Here is a 23905-nt window from a genome sequence, read left to right as displayed (position 1 = left end):
CCAATTAAACAAAGCCGGGGCCCGGTCATGTCTGCTGCTCCTGACCTGTTCTTACGACTGCCTGAGTGACTGAGTATGTCTCTGTGTTCACAAAGGCAGGGTGGGGGCTTGTTAGAGAGTTGATACGCCACTAATTAAAAGGTGAGAAATTCCTAATTTACTGTCACGGGTGACGTTTGGGTATTTTGGACACCTTCCAACCAGGCCAGCAGCCTGAATTCACTTTTTCTTTGATTTAAGTATTACAAGCACGACTCCACACCAAGGCTTTACTCTGGGAAGCCAGTCAGGTTTATTATCTTCCACCCAAGCATATTTGGCACCTCATTTTAGCGATAAAAAAAAAGTTATATAATTATGCGTTGGAGAGATTTATACCACCTATTATCGATTTACAAAAGGATAACTCCATGCTAGACATGCTCTTTTCCAGCTTTTGTTTCTACTTTAGCGTCTTGGACTACAGCTCTCGCTTTTGTGATCTGCTGTTTGCGCAATCCAATCAGAACCTACGGTGGGTGGAGAAATGCAGATCTGAAGGACTACCATCAGAAGCTACAGTGCAAGACGGCAGAGCTGGAGCTGGTTGGGTGGAGACTAACCCAGCTTTCACAGTGCATGAGCCTAGGTAGACCCTGGAAGAGTCGCCATCACGGGACTAACACAGAGTCAGCAACCCTATCGTGCATCTCTTTGGACTGTGTGAGGAAGCCAGAGCACCCACTCAAGGGCTAAATTCAAACCCAGCACATTTTGGCTTTTCTCTGACGGATGCATCACGACCAATTTGCGTTTCACCGTCTTGCCCAAAGACGCTTCAACATGTGGTCTGGAGGAGCTGAGTAACCAACTAGTCTTCTGATTAGCAGATGACCCCCTCTACCTCCTGAATCACAGCCGGTAGAGCTACTTAATTAATCATTAAATAACAATTTTGTTAAATTAACAGCAACTTGGCTAGTGAGGCAGAAAGCAGAGAGAATACATTGAGAATTATGAATTGAACAGCGTGTCTTGGCATGTACAGGGAGAACACTGCAAACCGGGACTGCTGTGAGGCGACAGCGCTAACCGCTGTCTAACCACCTATGCTTCCTGTTTCTTTTCGTTGATAGGCTCATTTATTTTGATGCACATTGAGCCATGTGTGATGTGAGTGAAAGGCCTCTGGTTTACAGTGCTTCCACAGATTTTATTAGGCTGTATATATTGTGCAACGTAAACTACTGCAGAAATTCACCTTTGCAGGCGAGCTTTATTACCTACCCCTAACACAGCTGATACAGTTGTATTTCTCCATGCTTTGCCTTAGTTATATAATTTATAAGTAGGTGGATTAATATATATATATACACTAAGTAATTGCTGCAGAAAACATAGACCCGCCCACACTTATTCTCTCCACTGTAGAAAAAGAAAAACAGACTTCCCTTTGAAATGTTTTTGACTGTCTGACTGAACATAAATGTGATCAGGGAGCCAAAAAGAACAGAAAACAAGAGAGTGAGAAAAAAGGCAGTGAATAAAAAAAAAATTTAAAAAAAAAATATGAACATAAAATAAAATTGTGATGAATAAATAAGTCCCATCTCTGCCCCCGATGTGCAGCCCGGTCCTTGACAGAGCCTTTCAAGTGAAACAACCTTGGTGTTGCCGAACGATGTTTGTAACAAGGGGGTTGATTTTGCTCCGGAAAAAAAAAAAAAAAAAAAAGACGAAGTCTGCTTTTAAAATCGAGAAACTATGGGTCAGTTTTGCAGCTATCTATTGTCTGTGTCACATGTTGTGTAGACTGTACCGCTGCAGTTCGGACTGAAATTATTCATGAAGCAATTAGTCGTAGCGGTACAGCTTGAAGCAAATATAATTGGACAGCAATTATGGATCGGATTCTTCTTTGCTAGACCTTGCTGTAAGAGAGGCCTGGCTTGCACGGCTAGAACATTCTGTCATTCCTCTCCAAATGTGAGCAGCAGCATCAGCTGTAGGATACTTTCACTGCACTACATTGATAGTGGGTGTGCCGAGAGAATAATACGTGCTACGCTGATGCCAATTATCTTTTCAGTAAGAAGTTTAAGACAAAAAAGATCCTAGAATAGACAATAAATAAAAAATGCACTCAAACAGACTTAGCTATATCATTACACTGACTATCAATGTAGTGCATGAGCACACGAAGCGCTCTGTTTCAGTGGGCACAGCGCGCTGCTTACACATTCAGGGTTATGGTTCAAGTCTCATTAGTTCTGCCCGTTCGAAATCGCGTGCACACATCCAAGTGCAAGTTGAACATGCTGCTCCGCTTCCTAGAAAATGAGCTACAGTTACAATAAAAATAAGAATCCATCCTAAATATATTTTTTTGCTGTTAAAAGTGCATGAAATGCCGAGTGACAGTCAAGTGGCATATAAATAAGCTGTCCAGTCGGAGTCGTTACTTAATGAAAGGTATGGCTACCGCTGCGGCTCTGTGGGAGTACGCTTTGCCTACACAGATTTTGACACTTGAATGGAGAAGTGACGCAATGTGTGGAAAGAAGAGAAGGGTGTGCGGCTGTGGCTGTGCAGTGGACGTGTCCGTCTGAGTGGAGCCACTGCAATATGTGCATGTGTCCAACTTCTAGTGACTATGTTTGCTTTTTGGTTTTAAATACAAATTCAGTTTTATTTATACACAGCCAATGCACAACAGCAGCTGCTTTAAGTGGCTTCACGTTGCAGGGTAAATAACAAGGAGTCGGCGACAGTGAGAAGGAAGAACTCCCTTTTAACAGGAAGAGACCTCGTGTTTAACTAAACTCAGGGAGGGGCAGCCAACTGCCACGAGCATACAAAGCGAGCATTTAACTTTGTACCCTGAAACTATTGCACTTACATTGTTAACAGATATAACGTAGACAAGATTTAGACAAACGTTAGCTAAACTGTAGCTAAACTCAGAAGGTGGCACTAAAAAACATGTAATTACAGAGGAAAACAGTCCATAGAGACGAAAACAATGCAAAGTAGAATCCCACGTTAAAATACTCTGCCTATAGAGCAGGCATAAAACAGTGCCTGCTACAAAAAAAATGATTTGGGTCCACTCTAACCTGTACCATGTAGCGTCACAGATCTATTTGCCATTTCTGATCATGTTAATCCGATTATTTGACAGATTGTATGACTTGGTGTGTGGCTAGTTGTACTAAGAAACCATCCAAGAAGGATGCACACCAGTTTTGATGGATAAATGTTGCGTATTTCCTTTGCATATTAACTGAAGCTAGTGCCAGTAGCTGTATCTGTATAGTCTGTGAATGCACCTTGCTAACCAACCCTAATAGTATTAACTGATAACTTCGCAGTTCTCCTTCTCTTCCATGTCTAAGTACAGTCATTAATATGTTTTTGCCTATAAACCCGCCCTCCCTGCTATTAAAGCTGTCTATAGTACAGTCAAAACTCCAAGAATACTAAAGCATTATTGTCTATTTAATTTGACAATGATGGGTAGGATTTAGCTGCCTTGCTTTTCCGTGTCAGTCAGCAACAAGTGTTATAAGTAGCTGTGGTTTGATTCCTGGTTCCACCAGTCTGCAGATCCTTGGGCAACAAACCAAATCTCAAATGGACCCTGATGCATCCATCAGTGCGTGAGTGTGCATTTATTTGATAGGTACAAAGTGTTTAAAGGCACAGAATAAAGCACTGTATGGGTGATTGTGGCTTCCAGTAAAAGGGATTCTAATGCTTGAGAAAAGCGCTATATAAAAACCAGTCCACTTACAAAGTTGATTCTTTCATTCTTGAATGAAAATGCTCCACACTCTGTGCTTTCAGCTTCTTGAATTTGGGGATTTTTTTGAATTTAAGGTAAATGGGTTTTTTTCTCTTTACTATAGAATTTAAAAAAAAAAAAAAAAAAGTCTGTAATTGAAATAATCTTTATTTAGTATCCTATTCAGTCTTGTTAGAAATATATATATATATAAATCTTTGTTTTAAAAGATTGTTTATACTTGTCTCTCTGGAGTGCATTAAAGGATGTTTTGAATCTCTTTACTTTTAAAAGCACCAGGGTGTTATGCTTCATTGTTATGTAACTGTGAAACAATGTGTACATTCGTTTGTTCGATCCATGGAATCGGCGCTGTATGTGCATGCATACAATTGAGTGGCGTTACCTGACAGACGTCAGAGCGGATGCCAGTCTTCCAGAAGCCCTGACTGCTGAGCTCCACTGTGACCTCTCGGCGCATCGTGTTCTTCTGACGGATCTTCTGAAGAGCTTCCTGCCAAACAACCAGCCAGTCAATTACTGATCCACTGGAGCACAGCCTACGGGGACAGCTCCCATCCTCAAAACCTCACCCCACCCTCGCTCCCCCCTTTCTTTGACTCTTGCTTTTCCAACAGATAGGCTAGCACATGTAATAATCTGAAACCTCCATGGCAGGATACACATATAGCATAGCAGCAGACAGCAGCAAGAAGAAAAGTGACAGCTTTGCTGGTTCTAGCTAATTGAGGCGCTGCCATAGGTCAGCATGGCTGTGGGGAGTGGTGGTTGTGGTGCTCCTGGGTGTAAGAAAGCTGATGATGAGGCTTCAGTCGCTGCAACCAAGAGCTGAGGCACCTGCCTGCCCATTAGGCCCACCACACCAGAGCCTAGAGGTACCTCCATCAGCAACACCAGGAATCATTACAGACACACAAACAGACAAACATGTCAGCCCTACAGCAGATTCAGCAGAGTAAAAGGAGAGTTTGAGTCTGAGATAAGAGGTCCTACAAATAACAACCAAGATGGAAGACGTATTGACAGACAGCACCTCCTAAATGTGCGTGCGCATGCATTCAGCAGAGACGCTATCGACTCTGAGTTAGCCGTGATCTGCCTAAAATGGAACGCCAGGAATTTTCGACTCGCAGAGGAAATAAGAACAACAAAGGCATGAATAAATAATGCCATCCTACTTTGAACTGTGCATCAAAGTGAACACCGTCACCCACGCGCACAAGTGCATGTGCAACCACACACACACACTTTCCATGGACAGCCAACCACTGTATATGGAAAGCAGTAATCACAGAGAAGTGCGAATGATATGTAAATGCTTCATTTTTGCAGGACGAAAATTTGAGCGAGAAGCACAAAAAGTAAATAATTAACCAGTGTGGGAAGGAGATGAGACGTAACTTTCTGCTGGTCAAAGAGACGAGTCATGGCACATTTGACTTTTATCATCATACTCTTCTGCTGTGAAGAGTGTTTGTGTTTTTGGAACAGGCTGAGGTCAAACACCAAAGACACTGTCTGAAATTCAATGACTGTGGAAGGCAAGTGCACATCCGTAGCTTGTGTGCACCATTTACTTCAGCTTTTGCTGGTTCATTTAGGGCCCTGTAGCTTATTCCTACCATATTGTTTCCAGTACAAAGCAGGAAGATTAAAGCTTTTGCAATTTTAGGTCATCCAGCATATGATTTGCTAGAGCTGATGCCCTAATTTCCATAAGATGTGCAGGAATGCTGATAATGAATACCAGTGATTCTTTATTAAACTTTGCTGTGCTACCTTCTTTAGTCCAGACCACTACAGTAATTACCCCACGTTTATGGTCTTGTTGTGTTCCACCTGTGGGTATGCGGAGCAAGAAGCCAGATGAGGTGGGGGGGGGGAGAAGGAAGACTGCCCAATACAGAACAGAGCACAGCAGATACTATTGAGTCAAAAATAACATGACTAGCAGTAGCAAAGGTTAAGGGTGGGTTGCAAGCTGGTTTGCAGAGACATCATAATGCTATGGTAATGAGATCAGCTGATGTGCCACCATCACAGGCTGAATTTTGCAGTCTAACCTAATGTTACGTTCGATGATTGGTGCCTGTTCTTCTGGGTAAAATCTCTGTTTCTACAGAGGTTCAATGTACTTAACCCATAATCCAAATAATCCAAACAAGATATAATCTAAAGGGTGATTTACTGTCTGAAACGGTGTGTTTAGAGCAGTCTGATGCCTGAGCTTTTGGCTCACAGGGATTACTTTGACATGCACTGACCTCTTTATTTGAAACCTCAGTCATGTTTAATTTTAGCATCCACCAATGTAGCAATATATATATGCATGACAGAAAATAAGGCAAAAACATAGCAGGTCCATTTTAAAGAACCAAAAGAATAAAGTAAAGAGAGCCGCAGTCTGAAAACTGGGTAGAGACATCCTTAAGAGCACATCCCTGTCGATGCTGAAACGTACTGAGGAAAGAGAGCGTTAAGTTCTTGTGTGGCCGAGCTGAAGCTCAGACTCGAAACCAACAGAAAAATCTGTGGAGTGAGTTTAAGATAGCTTTGCGAAGATGCTGCAAAAGAAGAATCGGAGCAAATCCCCAAATCCACATACGCCGAGCTGATAGAGAAGACTCGAAGCTGAATCCACTGTCAAAGCACTGACTCGGGGCTGAATACTTATTCAAATTAGAGATATGAGATAATAAAGTAGCACAGTTCTGTATTTCATTTTCTTTCATTTCTAATACAGAGACAAATAATATCTTATAACACACTTCACCTATTCGCTCTATGTTGGGAACAATTTTAACCAAAAACTTTATTTATATTGCAAACAATCACTGCAAAAAAATACGACAGCGTTGTTGTGTGAATGGTTTTGAGGACCAGTCAGTGGTTTGGCTAAGGGGATGCCACAAAGTCCATCTGGGCAACACAGCCAGCCAGCCAGCCAGCCAGCCAGCCAGCCAGCCACACACACACACACACACACCTCTCTGTGCTCTCAGCATGAGATGCAGAGGGGGCGCAGAGGCGTGAGCCAGGGTGTGTAGGCCAGTTTTTGCCACACCTCTGCTCTCCCCGGAGCTCTGCAGACTTCAGGGGGAGTGCGGAAGTATCAAAGGGCCCGTCTGAGGCGCACAACACCTCTGACAGGGTGCTTCTTAAAATGCCTATCAGATGAGCAGACATTTAGTCTGTCAGTGAACGACCATTTACAGAGGAAGCTTCAGTGTTCCCTCGGGCATTAAGTAAATAGCGGTGCCACACTGCCACTGCAGTGAGGAGACACTGACATGGCTAATGCTGCTGGAGGAGCATGATGGATCCACTGTTTGGGTTCACTAATTGCGCCAGTGCAGGTTGACAGTGGGATTGTCAGGGCCTGTTAGCCGGGGAGCTTTGCCGAGCTACCTGGGAAACGAGCTAATTGAGCTCCGAGTTCTCGCTCATTATTGGTCCAGAGTGTATCAAACAGTCCAAAGGAAGAGGCTGGATCTGCAGCACACTCAAAGAATTAGAGGAGAAGCTGTGTCTGCTGTAGAGAAGTTGTGAGAAGGATGCAGTGTGGCAAGGTGCTTGTTCTCGGCTTGCCCAGGCCCCACACACTCTCACACAGCACCACCACCCCATGAATCCCCGTGGCTACACGGTTATTACTTCACTAAACCTAAACCTTTTCCACTCCTGCTCCCAGGTGGAGGTTTGACCTTCACAGTCAACTCGAGAGCGCAGTTACAGGCGTTTTATTTTGAGCAGTAAAAATCAACTAAATTATGCATTAAAGGGTGGCGTCGCATTTTTCACATCTGTCATAAAACAATATTCAGGTGCACCGATAATACCTCGACTCGTGAGACTCAGACTGCAGAAAAGTTGAATTTTAGCCCAGAACACAGGAAGTGCATTAGGATGGGACGCTTCAATGGTCTGTATGCACAGAGGCATGCTAGAGCCCAGGTGATCTGGTCACCTGACTGAATTAAATAAAACAAATGTGAGTCGTCAAAATAAAGACAAAGGAGTTAAAACAGATAAAGTGGAAGAGAAGGTGCGAAGAGTGAGAAAGGTAGTAATATAGTGCAAACTTTTAATGTTGCTCTGTTCTTCAGTGCACCATCGTTCGACAGTGCAAAACTTTAGCAACATAAGAAAAAATATCAGAAACTATGAAAAAGGTTGAAATGGCCAAAATAATAGTTTAACAATAAAAAATGACTAAATATCCTCGCGTTGGCTGGACAATTGGACTGTTTAATCAGCGGTAAAGTTACGCTTTAAGTAAAAGCAACCACTTTAAGTCTGATATTCACACACAAAAAAATAACATAATTTGAAAAACTCCAGGTATTAATGTGTAGAAAATTACCTCTGCTACAAAAAAAAAAAGCATTAAATGCAACAAAGTGTGGCTACGTTTTCTTAACGACAACAACAAAAAAAACTAACAAAAAGAATCAAATATTGCTGCCTTTGTAAGTTTTGAACATCTCACTTTTGTTGAGTGAAATAGCATCTTTGTTACCGCAATAACGGCGAGTACTGGCAGGGAGTTTCCGATAAGCAGCTTTTGAATCAGTGCGCACAGCAGGAATAATAGCAATGGTAATAGTTTTGTTTTTGTAATTAATATCTGCGAATCTCTTACTTCTGCAGAGAGAGTAAGAGCGCCAGTGTTGCAGCAGCACCTTTCATATCTCCAGGACACGCGCTTCCACTGAAAGCGCCTTCTACTGATAAATTATGAGTGTGAGAAAAGAAACAAAAAAATACATATCAAAGGCGGTTTTGTTTTCTTTCACCCACCTCTCTCTGTGTCATCTTCTGCTTGTCGATCTGCCTGACCTTGGGGCTGTTGGCCAGCAGGTGGCGTAGTTTCACGTAGCTCTTCCACAGCTTCTGATACCTGCGGACGGTAAATAAGGAGGTGACATGCTGACAAGTCCACTCTCTCTCTTTCACTCTCTGTTTCCATCCTTTGCAACAACACATCAATATTTCATTTGAAGCTTGCCTGATATCAAACATAATTTAACAGCAGCCAGCAGCCACTGTTGCATCAGCTGCTTGTGTGTGAGGGGCAGTGGACACAGAAGAGTCAGTGTTTCAGATGTCCACTGTTTGAGCTGTGGGCAGAAGTTCACACACACACACACACAGATACAATTTTCTGCTCACGTCGTAACAAAGAACGAAAAAAAAAAAAAAAAGGGAATAGACGTGACACTGGCTCGAGTTAACTCGCAACCTCATTCTCATTTTCTATAAAACTCTATTGTCTTTCTTCTCATTTGCATCTGAAAAGAGGCACGGAGTTATCGGCAAGGTGACATGTAGCCATGATACCAACCACCTCCCCCCTCTCTCTCGCTTCCTCTCTCCCTCTCTTTTCAATCAGACCCCCTGATTGATGCACCAAGGGCCGGGTGTGACCGTTCTGCTCCCATTCAGGAGACTTTCTCCTCATTTACCCAGAGTTATTCAATTATGATTGGTGGGATGGAGGGGCTTGGGGGACAGGATGGCGCGCTGACAGGGAGAGTGGCATAAAATGACAGAAGGAGTGAGGGAGAGAGAGGAGGAAGGAAGGAAGGGTGGAGGATGAGGAGGGAGGTGGTGGTGATGGGGTGGGGGGTATACTGTGGAACAGAAGAATTATAGAGCTTTAATAGCGGGGACTTCATTAGAGACTGAGACGAGGGAATGAGGCGGCTTTACCGCCCCGATTATCAGCTCACCAGCACCTCCGCACAGAAGCCCCGCTCGGACGAGAGACTGAGAGGAAGAAAGGGAGAGCGAGATGGAGAGAGAGAGAGAGAGTCTATCCAGCCTGGGAGGCCCCCTCGTCCCCAATCCGCTCCAATGACCTTTCCACAGATCTGCTGTGTGCTCTCAGGGTAGCGCTGCCGCGGCTCTCGCCATTCCCTGCACATGCTTTCATTAGCATATGCTGGCTCTTTCTTTCTCTTCAACCGCCCCCTCCCCTTCCTCCCCCATCTCCAGCCCTTTTCAAATGTAGACCACTGCTGGCTTCATCTATCTGTTACAGTAATGGCGCTTTGGCATTCAAACACAGCTTTCCGGCTTCAAAATTCCACAGTGGAATTTTAAGAACAGTGTGGAAAAATCTGGGAAGTGAAAAGTGACTTTTATGTTTACTTTGCTCTTTCATATACCCACTACAATGATGAAGTACAATACTTGTAATATTGGCCTAACACCACCGTCTCTGTATCTGGGTGCTGCATGGTGGAGCAGCTGTCCACACCCCTTTTACGAAGGCCCAGAGTGGGACGACTGTCTCTTCTGGTTTGTAAATACGCTCCAGAGCGCTTTAAGGTGCAGATAAGACACAACGATAGGGACGCATTGATCAGATATTAGTCCGATCCTTACTCAATAAACCATCCACACAAACTGATCCATTTAACTGTGTTTGCCTCTTTGTTTCCAGGACTGCAGCAGCTAGTAGGAGCACTATATAGGAGGAAGTTAGCAGCACAGCAGCAGCAGTTTGGAGGGATTTTACACCTGATACACCAACAGATTTATTTATACATTTTGGTTTTTTTTAAACTGTTTTTAAGGAGTTTGACATGACTGAAAAGCTGAGATAAGACAAAGCTTTATTCAGTCAGAAAGACTTAGGGTAGAAGCTAGAGGGACACTTGGCTAAGGGTGCACAGATGATTGTAAACAGTTTAAGTTTATTATTTTACTTCACATGCTGACGTTCGTGTGTGTGTGAGGTGATGGAGAAAAAGGAGAAAGCAGCATGACTACAGCTTACAGCTGGATGCAGTAGCTTTATGATTCTCTTCTCTCGATCTTGTCAAACGCGCTAGTCTGCAGGTTTTTATACATGTTATTTGTTTGGTCATAATTTCTTATATTTCGGAAGTTCCACATCAGGTTACGGTTAGGTTAGAGTCAAGAATAGTTTCCGACTACGTTGTAACGTAGATTTCCCGCTGAAGTATAATTCATCCATTAGTAACTTTTCCTTCTTTAGCCAAACAACCTGTTATAGGTGACTATGTGCTAAACCAAAATAATCTAAATTCATAGAAAAATAACAAAACTATTTACAGAAACATGAAAACAATTTTAAAAATGTATTATTTTAGCCTGGTTTTCACATGCTGCATCTCATTTCAACTTTTGCGTTAAACCGATTGTCTTTTCAAGCCGTTCTGCCCGCACTTACAGTATCTCAGTCCGATTTTTTTCCCTCCATGCATCAGTAAGTCTACAAACTAACCCTGTCGCTGAAGAGCTTCTTTGAAAAGCGAGAAAGAGCCAAAGATGAGACACCAGAAGAGTGTCAGAGTGCCAACAAAAAGAAAGCTGCATTTAAAAGAAAAGATCAACAATCTTACTGAAATCAATGGTTCATCTCAACAGGTGATTCAAATGCTCTGTAAAATAAGTGGCGACCAGACAGCTAATGAAGCCATGAAACAAGCTCAAGGCTCCCAATGCATGAAGCTGCTCCATGGTTAAGTAGACAATTTTAATCCATTAAACATCGTAAATATTAAACCTTTTAATGGGGGAAAATATAAGTTTTATATATTTGTGTTTAAAAAAGGTCATTTATTGTAAAGAAAGTGTATAAATTCCTTTATTTCTTTACGTTTCTGTTGCTTTAGTCTTTACATTGCACTCTTTGCCTTTTCAGACCAAAGACTTGACTCCCAGTCATCTGAGAAAAATGAGAAGCCTTCAGCATTACAGGACCTGACAGCATCAAATCAACTTCATTTTGCTTTCCTCATCAAACACTGTGCACCGTTTTATTTCCATTCTCCTTAAACGTTTGGAAAACCCATTTAAAAATAAAGACAGCCGCTTTTGCGTTCTGTGAAATGTAACTGCAGTGAGCTACGCAGGCACGGATAAGAAAAATGATGCATGGAAACACTGTGTCAGTACGGTGTCACTGTCAGTGTCAGGAGAAAACGGCCCAATCACGGCTCGGTATGCAAATTATGAGCTCAGCTTCAGGCTCATGAGTGACAAGAGACTCTGCCACTCTGAAGCCGTACATCAGCGAGGCATGAACGTGACGGCGTTCGGTTCAAACTCGAGCCACGCTGGCAGCGTTGTAGTTATTCAGCGAGACCGACATGAGAACCCGACAGCACGTTTGAGGGCTTTTCTGAAAGAGGGCTTCCGCCTCCTCTGCATAGTTTTTTACCCCTTCTCCCCCGTGTGTGTCGCTCCTGCTTTTCTATACATCTCCTGACCTCTGTCATGCCATCACTCCTGCCTCATTGGTCGAGCTGGGGTAGCTCGAGTGACAGCCCCCGAGCGCACGTGTCCAGCTGTCGGCGCGGAGGGAAGACGACAACACAGCATCTTCAGTCTCCCGAGTTAATATATGCTGCTGCTGCTGCTGTGTCCAAGACTCCCTCTCTGTGGCATTGCTGCAGCCGCAATCAACACCGACTCCTGCCCTCGCTACACGCATCATTAGCAGTAGTAGGAAATCCTTTCCGCTGGTCTCTTACTACTCGTTTCTGCATCGGCTAATGATGTCCCAATCCATCCATAAATTTGTCGTTGTCTGCCGCTTTGAGAAGTTTGACGTGGCAGCAGGGTACACGGGGATGAAAGTGCTCAGTGGACAGACTGCTAAAACGTGGCAGCAGGGGAGAGGGGACATTAGAGGGAAGAAGCAAACTAGTTCTGCCTAAATGGATTCCCTAATGATCATCCTCTTGTTTGCATCTTCATCACCACCATTTTCCTCCCGCACCTCCCCCTGACTGTTACGCTTTAAACCAGACATTTGAGTTAAAAAAGAAAGCCACAGGTTTAAATTTAGCATCAGAGTGCAGGAGTTGTGTGCCGACTTTTGATTAGCGATGTTGTCGCATCTCTTTGAACACCTCAGAGACTGCCGCTCACATGATCTAATACACTGCTTTTGTTAATTATGCAGCGGCACAGTACAGTATTCCCTACTGCAAGCCCTCCGGTGCGTGTATGTTGCATTACTATTCACGAGACAAACCGCGCCAGCTCCCGCCGCGGAGGCACCCAGCGGAAACCCGGGACCCGTGACGACGCATGTAAAAATGTCACGCCGCTCGTTTTCTCTTCCTCTTCCTCCCCTTCAGCTAGCGCCACTCCTCTTCGACATACGCTGCTCTCGTCTTTCCTTGACGTGCAACGCCGCCGGTTCTTCTCTCGCCACCGAACGAACGAGGAGCGGTGGGAACGAGGGGGCCGGTGAGCAGCGGGGGAAGATATTTATCTGTGCATGTCGGCGGCCTTACTGGGGGTCTCCAGCGTAGCTTAACTGCGCGGGCCGTATCCCAAAATGAACGATGATGGGGAAAGTGATGACGTCTGGGTTGAACTGCTCCCTGTCCAGTTGGTCGATGCGCACCGAGCTCGGTTTCTGCAGGGGGGGGAGAAAAAACAAAGAAGTCAGCACAGCGAGGAGAAACATATTTACATAGCTACCGGGCAACCATCAATCAGTCACCTGCTGCCAGCATGTGAAATAAAAAATAATCCACCCAACAAGGGTCATCTGTCACAGGCGCATAATGAGATGAGGCCCAGATTGTGCTCGTAGCGTGAGCGCAACAATGATAAAGCGATGCCGGGGATGGCGAGCTAACTTCTGACGCTCTTATCGGGGAGGAGATTGACAGGCAACATGTCCTCGGCCGACTCCCAAATCACAGTTAGCCTGTCAGGCGTGTGGTGGGATCAGAGGAAGGGGCCGCGGCATAAGGAGCGCTGATCTGCATGGCAGATGGCTGGAGGCCTGCGCTCACCTTGACATTAGCCGCGTCCGCCCGTCGCCGCCTGCATGCAAACTTTGATTAGAGAGCGAGAGGTCGGCAGGCAACTTTGATTGTGCCGTTAAAGCGACATAATCAGGTTTGATTGGCGGCGTGACTGCCCTGTTTACAATCCCGACAAATACACTGTAAATGCTAATTCACAGATCTTAGGCCATTTAGTGTCCTCAGCTCCACCACCTATGCTTTAATTCACCGTAACAGATTGAAAGGTGATGGCGTCAGGGGAGCCTTGCGTGATTGGCATCGGATGCTTTCACTCGGAGCAGCATGTGACCTTGGTGTAACGCAGCAGGTGAGGGCTTTTCACAGAGCGAGAGTACGGACGGGCTGACCTACACCACTTAGCCCTGAAAGGACATTTTTATTGATTAGGGAGCGCTGTATGGTTTACACTTAAATACCTGCAAGAAAACACTTGTGTTTGCTATCAATTATGTGACTGACGGAAATGAGAATGCCGCTGGTTTGGTTTAATTAATCTATTGATAAAAATGCCTGGTTACAGTGTATTTTTCCAACTTAATTGCAATGTTAGCTGCAGTTTAAACTGTGTGTATAATGAGCCACTTTATTGCCATCTGCTATTTGCTGTGCTTGTTCTCTACTACATTTAGTAAACTTTCCCACTTCTGTTTTTTTTATAATTGATTGAGCCATTTTGTTCTATTTAAGTATTTTTAAAGCTGCTTTTATTTCATTGAACACTTTTCTTTTATTATACTCCATTTTACTGCGCTGTTACTTTATTTTGGATTTAACAGAAACTTCCCACCTCAGATTTATCTGAAAGAAGTCGACGGGAAAGATTCACTTCCTTAAAGTAATTATGCATGACGACTTAAGCTAGGTCGTTCCTGTTTTTCAGGATAAATATCTGATTATATGGCTCTGTGAATGTGGTCTCACAGCTCATTGGCTGCTACACTCATAAGAGTATTTCAAAAATTCATACTGGGGAAAACGAGAGAGAAACATCACAAATTTTGAGCATAACATTAACACAATCTTGCTCTTTCTAAAAAAGTTCACGTGGAGCTGGCACATGGTGTCATTCCTGGGGAATATCACAGTGAAGTTTCCATATTATACACTTAATATCTGCAAAATCATTCAGCAGATTTGGACTGTTTTAAAAGAAAAAAAAGTTAGGTCCTTGTTTATGAGAAGCTGTAAATCAAATATCAGTCCCCTGCCTGCAAAAATGTGGTTTCTGCAGGCCTTTAAATTTGCTGTCAGAGATCAAATTTAAAGCATCCATCATTCTCTGTTAAGCTGACACTGCTGAGAGTCCGTATTCATAGAGCCACAGTACCAGGTATTTACCCTAAAACATTCGAATGACCGAGTGAAAGTAGTTTTCGAGATAATGAAATTGAAAATGGCTCCTAAAAAGATGCGACTGCCATGCCTTGAAAAGCATTTTGGAGAAAACTAATAACAGCAGGAGCCTGAAATTGTGCGTAACAGGGAATTTTTTTTAAGATAAATCTGAGATGTTCAGGTGGGAGGCATTTCATAAACTGACATAATGTGTGTTTTGGCTGCTGTTACAAAACATCTGGGATAATAAGGCCTTCAGCTTCTCTTTCCTCCCTCTCCTCCTTGCTACAGAGTGGCGGGCCTAAATTGACCCTTGCCAGGCCTCACAGCGGGAGATTAAAAAGAAATAAATCCAGAAGCAACAGCCTGAAGAAAGTGCAAGTGTAAAAAACAAAGGGTATTATGAGTTCATATGTTTTGCCTGCTCAGCTGATTGGCTGCACATGTTAACTAAACCAGAGTGCCAAGTTATTCATGGCTGCATCTCAACAAGGTTAAACTTGATTCGATGTACCACTGCTGGTAGAGCCTTCGTCATTTTATCTTTAACCTGGAAGTGGGAAATAAACACCCTGAGGTGAGTTCACGCCCGTCACCCACCGAGCACGTGCACAGCTGCTAGCGCTACACTGACTGAACTCTCATCCCCGACCAATCGCAGCCGCCGGGCATGACAACTTTCCTGTTGGAAACTCTGCCCTGGACTCGGGGAACTTGTGATTGGCATGTTTAAAATATTAATTTTCCAGCATGTTTTACAGACAACACACAGGAATGGCAGTGATTTAATCAAAGCTTAAGGCGCTGGGCTTAGAGCTGTAAATATTTTAAAACCATGCTTGGTCAGAGAGAATGAAGTGGCTGTAATCAGCCATCCAAACAATCACCAATATTGGAAAAAGCTTCCTGGGAGTGTTGTGATCCATTGCTTTGACCCTTGCATCTGATAACTCTGTTTTCTTCAAAAAGGGTAAAGCTCCAGACACGACCTCCTTAATACACTTCGTTTGACTGGCGGTCTAATCGTTTAAGTTGAGCGCAGCAATGGAAGACCATTATACACCCACGGTATGGAAAGCCTGACAGCAACAATTCAGTTCTGCCAGGAACAGCAGTTGACTCAATAACTCACCCACACCAAAGGTTACACAATCACATTCACTGCTCATATGCAACATCCTTGCTAGCAAGGACATCTTCACCTTTACCCAGACACAATTTCTGTACCTCCTTCATAATGTGGGCCACACGAGAAGGTTAACCAACTTTGACTGCGACATAAAAACCTTCCTGCCGTAATAGTGCCGATGACAACAAACGCCCTGGGCATAAAAGGTGAGGCTGCTCGTGTCACAGGCTAACAGGAGCAGCCTCATTCCTGCAGTGTCTGAGGGGACGTGCAAACGTCCTTGAAACGTCAGACAAAGCCACCTCGGTGTCGTAACAAAGAAGCCGAGGGCCTCACCATGCCCGGGTTGGTGACGATCATGCCCTTGCACTCCTCGGCGTACTTCTGCCACGCCAGCTCCTCCCACTGCAGCATATCTGCAATCTCCTCCTCAGGGACCAGGGGCTTGCTGCTGCGTAGTAGGTAGAGCAGCACCTGATGCATTGACAGCACCTCCTTCCCGCCATCTGAGACATTTCATAAACACAAAGAAGAAATAAATTAATAAAGCCACGTATGCATAGAAGCTGAAGACAGAGTTCAACAGATATTTATAGTTAATGGGGAAAAAAAGGAAAATGTAAAAGCCTCACTGCAGTTATAGGAGGTTAACTGTTTCTCCGAGCATCCATGTGTTGTTGTATAAAAAAATAAAATAAAAATCAAGAATGCTGTTGGAGAATATTCTCTGTTTTATACATCTAACCCGCCTCACCTCTGCCAACTCTCAGTTTCTCAGCCAATATTCAGCGAAAACATACTGTGAAAATGTCCCCGTGCATTACAATGGCACTGTTCAGGAAGTGCACAGGTGAGCAGGGGAGCTGATGCAAGGTCGGACGGCGCGCGATACGTGAAGGCACATAATGACACGCTTATAATAACAGTCCGCCCTGAATTACAAGATCAGAAATAAGCTGAGAGGCACCGCACACACACATATGCATGTGCAGAGAAATACAGCTGAACACATGCGTGCAATCACGCAGGTCAAACAGAGGCAGTTTAATAGACACTCATGCAAAATTGATTGACCTCTATTTCAGATGGACACAAACCAAAAAAAAAAAAAAATCCACTGTCCTCTCAGTCCGGGATGCATTAGGACTAATGCACACCCGGCGACTCTAAATTCCAAACACACCGTCATCGTGCTCTCACTGTAACTCCCCTGTTTGCTCTCTGCCTCTTTCCCCTTTACAGATCACATCAGAAACACTGGATTGGGTCTTCTGGCGCTTTTGTAAAAGAGACAGATAAGTGTTTGTAGCCGACTAAATTGGGAGAACTGGGAGAGAAATTGTTTTTTGATGGAGAGAAAGTAGGTGGGCACGGCTGTCATGACAAACGCCGCGGTAATATCATAGTGCACCAGCACCATCATGTGCATCAAAGATGAATACCAGGCAGACACGCAGAGGCTCAGGCACTAACTCCATCTGCCATTTTACCAAGAACGAACCACAACTATCACCATGAGTGTAAAAGCTTTGAGTGGATATCGCTGGAGGAGAGTTTTTTGGTTTTAGGCAACGTGAGACAGCTTAAGAATTACAGACCACAAGAGGGAGACAAATGGCAAAAAAAGATGGTTCTGTGACGAGTCCTACCGGGCAGAAATCTGACAAAACGTGGCATGAAATGGAACCGTGGGCATCCAGAGACCTCCCCGTCAGACTCCGGATCTGGAAAAAAGACATTTATTAATGACACAGTCTTACGTGCTTTTCACTCATTATTAAGAGTCTAACTTTATGAAATTGAAATGAAGACCCCAATTATTTAAAATAAGAGTTATTAATAAGAATTCAAGCTTTTCCTTCATATCATGGATGTGACTCTAAATGTGAATTACTATGTTTAATATTTAAAATGTTCTCTGTATGTGTAATGACTGCAAAGGTTAAACTCATATAGGATTAGGTGTTGGTCGCCAATGCTCTCTGCCCCCATCTTATCTCCTCATTATCGCTCTGACAGGTATAATATAAATGCATGATCTGTGCACATTGTTATCAAAAATGCAGTGCTGTTGTAATAATGGGGAAAATTACATTGTTTTAAACACCTTTCAACACAGTTCTCAACAGATTTTAACCAAGGAGAGAAGAAAGCATAACTTTATTACTAAGCAACAAAAAAGATCCATTATTTAGTTTTATGAGCCTTGTTATCCAACTATATATGCATCCGAGAAAACATTACAGCAAGTAAGTTTATAACAGAATGCAGTTCCTCAAATGGCCACTGGGGGCTGACACTAAAAGTGAGTCCCGTGGTAAAATATATTTCACAGTTTTCTTTTTTTTGTTTGTTTTTTTGTTGTTTTTGTTGTTGTTTTTTTTTAACTTACCTGTCAAAGATTATTACTTTTAAATTTTTAAAATTAGAAATTTGCCCATAGTGATTGACAGGTGTCTCAGCAACGTTATAATAGTGGATTAAAGCTAACCTTAAAACTAGACGAGTCATCGTAAAACTTTGTAGTTTACTGAAAAATAGTCTAACAAATGAGTTTGTACGTACAAAACTAATTAAAATCACATTAAAAAGATTTAGTTTTAGGCAGTTTTGACAAATATGCCATAATCTGCCTGATGAGGCTTTGGTGCATCCATCCTGAAGAATTTTAGTAAATATATATATATTTTCATCTGTAACAAGAAAAAGCGTAATTAGAAAAACTGGAGTTCCAAATATCGACCTCTTGCCGATGGTGTCTGTTCCCCTTTGGATCATTTTTAACGCAGCTACCGACCAAATGATGGGGCTTGAAGCACTCATCTGAGAAAGGTGTGCTCCACTTTGGGCGAGTGAAACACTGAGAGGCGGTCTGTTGCAGCAGCTCATGATGTTGTTTTTAATGACTTCAACATAAGGTTGATTTTCCTTGCTCACTGTGTTTTAGGCAAGATCGAAACAGCCACCTTTTGTCTTGCAGTGAAGTTTTAAAAGCCTACCAGTGTTTTAAAATTGGATTACACTTTTGGGAATAGCCAATCTCTATCAGCTGATCGCACTGACAGTTCTACCACCAGGAGGGAGGCTTGTAATCCCAGAGAAGCTATGAAGGAAATGACCGCCTTTCACAGCTGTTCCACGGAGGTATCGGGACAATAACACGGAACGAGCTCGTTGGGCTGATTAAGTGTAGGCGTGTAGATGAAACACTCACGCTTCCTGGGACCACAGTGTACCTGGCTTCACACGTAACGTTATTCTGAGCAGTAAGAAGAAATACAGACGGACTGCAGTGGTTGTGGTTTAAACGTCGATGTAATCGCAGACATGTTGCTGTGAAGAAATGCTTCTGTGGACTAACTATCGAACTGCTAGCTGTGTGAATGCATCCATTATAGTGGCTGAGGGAATTGCTCCGTTTCAATCCAGTTTACATGAACACAGTTTGGAATTCTCCATCAGTGGATACAAGCATCACCCAAATGGTAATAGATCCTTAGCAGCCTCTGCACCACTTACTGGAGATGCTCAACATTTTCTATTACATCTATTGCGTGCAAGCATTGTGGTATCTATAACAGACACCACAATACTTCTATTAATTTTAAATTTAAGCTCATACTAGATCTGATTTATCGAGCTCTTCGCTTTCTTGTATTTTCCATTTAGCTGAACAAGTTCTTTAGTGTACGATTTCAACTTTCCAGAGCTGTTTTGTTCAGTGAGTCAGAATTTGTTTTATTGAGCCAAGCTGGCTGCTTTAACAAAGTGCATTCCCACCTTTTAACTCTTAATGCAGGTTTGTATGTGTGAGTTTGTGTGAATGCAGTTTGCTAAAAAACCTTGCAAGCATCAGCACCCTCTCATCTAAATATGGTCACTTATGTCGAAGAAAAAACCCCCAAAAAACAAGACAAATTGAGGCTTTTAAAAAAACAAAACTATTATATACAAAAAATATTTCCATAAAAATAAGGGATGGCATTCAATAAGATGCCCATTTTGGTATTTCTGTAGCGTCCAAGCTGCAATTTGAGATAATTTCCTCTCATTTTGTGACCCATGCGTAAGAGATGCTGGTAGGACACGCTGCAATTTACAAGCGACAATCACCGATAAAGCTGGGAGTTTCTGTGATCTGTGTGTAATTGCGAGCCCTCGCTTTGGGAATCGTACCTGTCAGGTTCCAGTCATAAAGCTCAAGAATATCCCGGAACAAGTAGGAGGCAAACAGCTCCAGGCCTCGGACGCAGTAGTTCTGTACACGAGAGACAGCAGAGGTTTGTTATCAGCGCCACGTGAATATACAGTAGCAGCATGCAGCCACAAAGACTACCCCATAATGTAGATATGATTGATAACTAAATCCAGTTCTGAGACTTTATCACATAAGCCACCTTATTGATACAATCACCCTCAGCGGGTCAAAAGGAAGCTCTTTTTCCTCTTCTAAAAGGATTAGCACCTTCACTCATCCGAGCACTGAGGTGCAAGAGTTACACGGGGCTCAGCGGCGCTCAGTCTCAGCCGTTTGAGATAAAAACAAAAGGGGTGAGAAAGGGGAGAAAAAGAGCTGGCAGATAAAGTGGGGTTTTACTGACCTCCGGTGCCATCTCCTCTATGAAGTGAATGGTGTAATCTATGTTGAAGCGGATCACACGGCACAATGGAATCTGTGATGATGAAAGGAGCAAAGGACGAGAAGAAGAAAGGACAGACCGACTCATTACCATGGCGTTAGGCAGAGGTCACAGCTTTGCAAGGGAACTCATTAAAACCTTGTTTTTGGGGTGTTTTTTTGTCTTCAGTGGAGCTAGCTCACATCTGTTGGAATATTTGGAAACCACATGGAAAAAAACAAGCAACTCAAACACACATGTACAAGTGCTCTCCCCCCACTCACTCACACAGGCGTGAGCACCTGACTCTTGAAAATTAACTAACTGAAATCATGCTAAATAGATAAGCCTGCTCTTCTGTGTTTAATCTCCCTAGTTACACGGTCTTTGTTGTTCGAGCGCAGGGGTCCATTTTAAGAGATTAACCTGGGAGCTACTTTCATTCTTGCCCATCCCAGCAGCCAACTAGCAGGGGGCTAATATCAGCAAACTCTGCGCTTCCTAATCCCCGCACTGCCACGAAGAGTTTACCCCAGCTTTTAACAAGGGCCGCGTAAATTATCCAGTTCAAATCATGCCTAATCCTCTGGGTTCTTTTCAAGCTAGAGGGGATATTGACAGAGTGCTCTAGTATTCAAACGTGCAGGAAAAACACACACATGCGTAGAGAGGGGAGGGAAATATTCCAGAAACGGCGTTTGGTGATCCCCTCGGCTGATTTCTCTCTTCTTTAAAACTTCCACTTTGGGGGACGGCGAGAAAGAGAGGCTCCTCTCAAATCACAGCCACTCTAGTGTTTGACAGTCACTGATGGGCCTTCAAAAGTGAGCAAGAGGACTCTGTGACAAGGTCAGCCCTGGGAGAGAGGAGCACTTTGTCCACGCGACAAAGAAGTCGACCCGAAGCCAAGAGTCGATTTGAAGTTATTTCTGACAAGAGTGGAGCTAAAAGGAGGAGGGATGGTCCACTTAAATGCTGAAAATACGAAAAAATGATGTGTTGCCTCAACAGACACGTAGAAGGTTGAGAGTGTCCCATCACAGGCAATCTAGATCTGACTGAGCTGCACAACTGATCGTGGGCCTGGGCTTTTTAAACCGCAGGCTTTCGAGCAGGCAGGCTCACACGTAAGAGGGAAAAGGGAATAAAAAAAAAAAAAAATAAGAAAAATGTATTAAGAAGGGTACTCTATCAGTTTGCTATTGCAAACTTCTGCAGCTCCACCCATATAAATCAAAACTAATGCCCGATTTTAATTTGGCTGATGTCCCCTTGAACAAAGTCTCCTTGTGTGGCGCTGACATGCTTCCAGGGTTTCCTGCTATTTTTAAATCGCTTTCTGGAAGCTCCATTGTGACTGCTTGCACAATGATGTGCACTGGATCTCTTCAAATGTATTAAAGCAGTGACCTTTCAACTGCTTTAATACATCATTTCGTTTTGTGAAAGAAGGCAAAACCCTGCATGCAGCCACATCAGGTGTGCAAGGTGGGGAAATGAGGGAAGATTGAGATGGTGTGGGGGAAAAAAACCCCGTTGTATTTTCATGTACCGTTACATGATGGCACAAACTCAGGTGCTATTTTTCCCCAAATCCCTTATGTGTTTTTGTTTTCTAACTGCATGGACTTCAGTGACTGGACTTTATATACAGAGATTACACATGTGATTCCTTTTCCTCTTGTTGTTTTCGACCTCATGTAGCTGCAAGGTAACTGATGTGCAAGATTTATGTATATGTGAATACCTCTTGCAACCCTAAGGTTAATGAGCAGGATCCTAGTAATGAGTTTCCAAAAAAAAGCCCTAAAATATCACCAATGAAAGAAACAATCCACAAAAAACACTTTAGCATTTAGGTTTGTGTATCCTGTTTCTACCAGACAACCTTTTGGCCTTTAAGTCATTAGTGAAGCTGCACATATCTATGAATAACACACTATATCAAGCATTTGTGCAGAAAAAGACTCCCCCGAGGTGAAATGTCAATGAGGAAGTCGTAACCAACCCAGTACACTTATACTTCACCTTTGTGATGCTTAACATGACACTAACAAACAAAATAGAGTAAACCCAGTGTGACACTCGCCTCCGAAAAGCTCAACGCAAAAGGAACTGCCGACTCCGAACAAGTAAATAAATAAAAATAGAAACTATAAAACACAACAGCATAACTGAGAAAAATGACTTTACACTGACACCCACTGTTACTGTCAAAAACCTGAGAGTGCTGTGGTGGAAAATTCATGGCTTACCGCCCGAGCTGCTAACAATTCAAAGCAGGCTTACGTTAGTGAGAGGAGTGTGGGAGAAGAGAGAGAAGCCTTCAAACAGGTACTCGTGGTCATCGTACTCAATCACTGTCGGCCTGTCGGTCTGGAACAGAAAAGAACAAGAACAGTCTCACGAGCATGCAAACACAGCGCTGCAGTTTAGGTAGAGTGCTGTGAATATAAACAATCAGAACAATGTGTTAGCATGTATTCAACCTAGTTGTTTATTTTAAGTTATACCAGGAAGTTGGTGGGAGGTGACACAGTGATCCTGTAGTGGAACAGTTTGCCAGCGTTGTTGTTCATTGGACGGCACCGTTTCACAGGCTGGAAAAGATTTTAAAAAGTCAATATTTGACAACGAGGTGTTCCTCTGTGCTCGACATTTATGAGCGAATTTAAGTAAATGTAAGAGGTACAAATCATGAATGAACTGAAACTCCCTTTTTTCCTTTATAGACTCATAGGACAGCAACTTTAACGGTGATGCGAACATCAAAGTGTCAAAAAATGCAGTTCCTCAAATGGCCACTTGAGGCTGGCTAACAATAACAACAACAACAATTATAACAACAACAACAACAATTCTTTATGCAGCGGTTCCCAACCCCTGGGCCATGGACCGGTACCGGTCTGTGAGTTATTTGGTACCGGGCCGCGAGGCTCGTGTGTGAAATATATGGTTTTCAGGGTTTTTATGGTTAACTCTGTTACCCTGGGTCTTTTCCTGTGTTATAGTTGTGTGTTTTATTTTGAAAGAAATATTTACACGTCACCATAGCGACCAGAGAGCATTAAGGGGCAGAGAGGAGGATGTTACTCTCATTGTTGTTGGCGCATTTCAGGAGAACGCTGCTAATAAAGTTACACAATTACACAGTGAATTTGTATTTATTATTATATTTACAAAATACCACAGTTTTTGTCTTGGCCGCATCATTTTACTTTGTTGTATTTACACC

At 43.2% G+C, this 23905-nt stretch overlaps 1 protein-coding gene across 3 annotated transcripts in view; it reads right to left on the bottom strand.

Moving 5' to 3' along the window:
• The window catches only part of drosha (drosha ribonuclease III), a 143619-nt gene that overhangs the window by 104777 nt on the left and 14937 nt on the right, over window positions 1-23905 (bottom strand). For all 3 annotated transcript variants that reach the window (XM_085467946.1, XM_085467944.1, XM_085467947.1), the window contains 9 exons: window positions 23184-23270; window positions 22960-23046; window positions 20653-20724; window positions 20228-20309; window positions 17701-17775; window positions 16388-16557; window positions 13063-13187; window positions 8585-8684; window positions 4170-4277 (listed from right to left, as the gene is read on the bottom strand). In XM_085467946.1, coding sequence (XP_085324072.1) covers window positions 4170-4277; window positions 8585-8684; window positions 13063-13187; window positions 16388-16557; window positions 17701-17775; window positions 20228-20309; window positions 20653-20724; window positions 22960-23046; window positions 23184-23270 — 906 coding nt within the window. The remainder of the gene's footprint in view (window positions 1-4169; window positions 4278-8584; window positions 8685-13062; window positions 13188-16387; window positions 16558-17700; window positions 17776-20227; window positions 20310-20652; window positions 20725-22959; window positions 23047-23183; window positions 23271-23905) is intronic.

The sequence above is a fragment of the Copadichromis virginalis genome, linkage group LG9 (genome assembly GCF_057382275.1).
Source record: "Copadichromis virginalis isolate Kocher_CV1m ecotype Utaka linkage group LG9, C_Virginalis_male_GT1.1, whole genome shotgun sequence".
In the NCBI taxonomy this organism is placed as follows: Eukaryota; Metazoa; Chordata; class Actinopteri; order Cichliformes; family Cichlidae; genus Copadichromis; species Copadichromis virginalis.
This window is presented reverse-complemented; position numbering and strand designations above follow the sequence as displayed.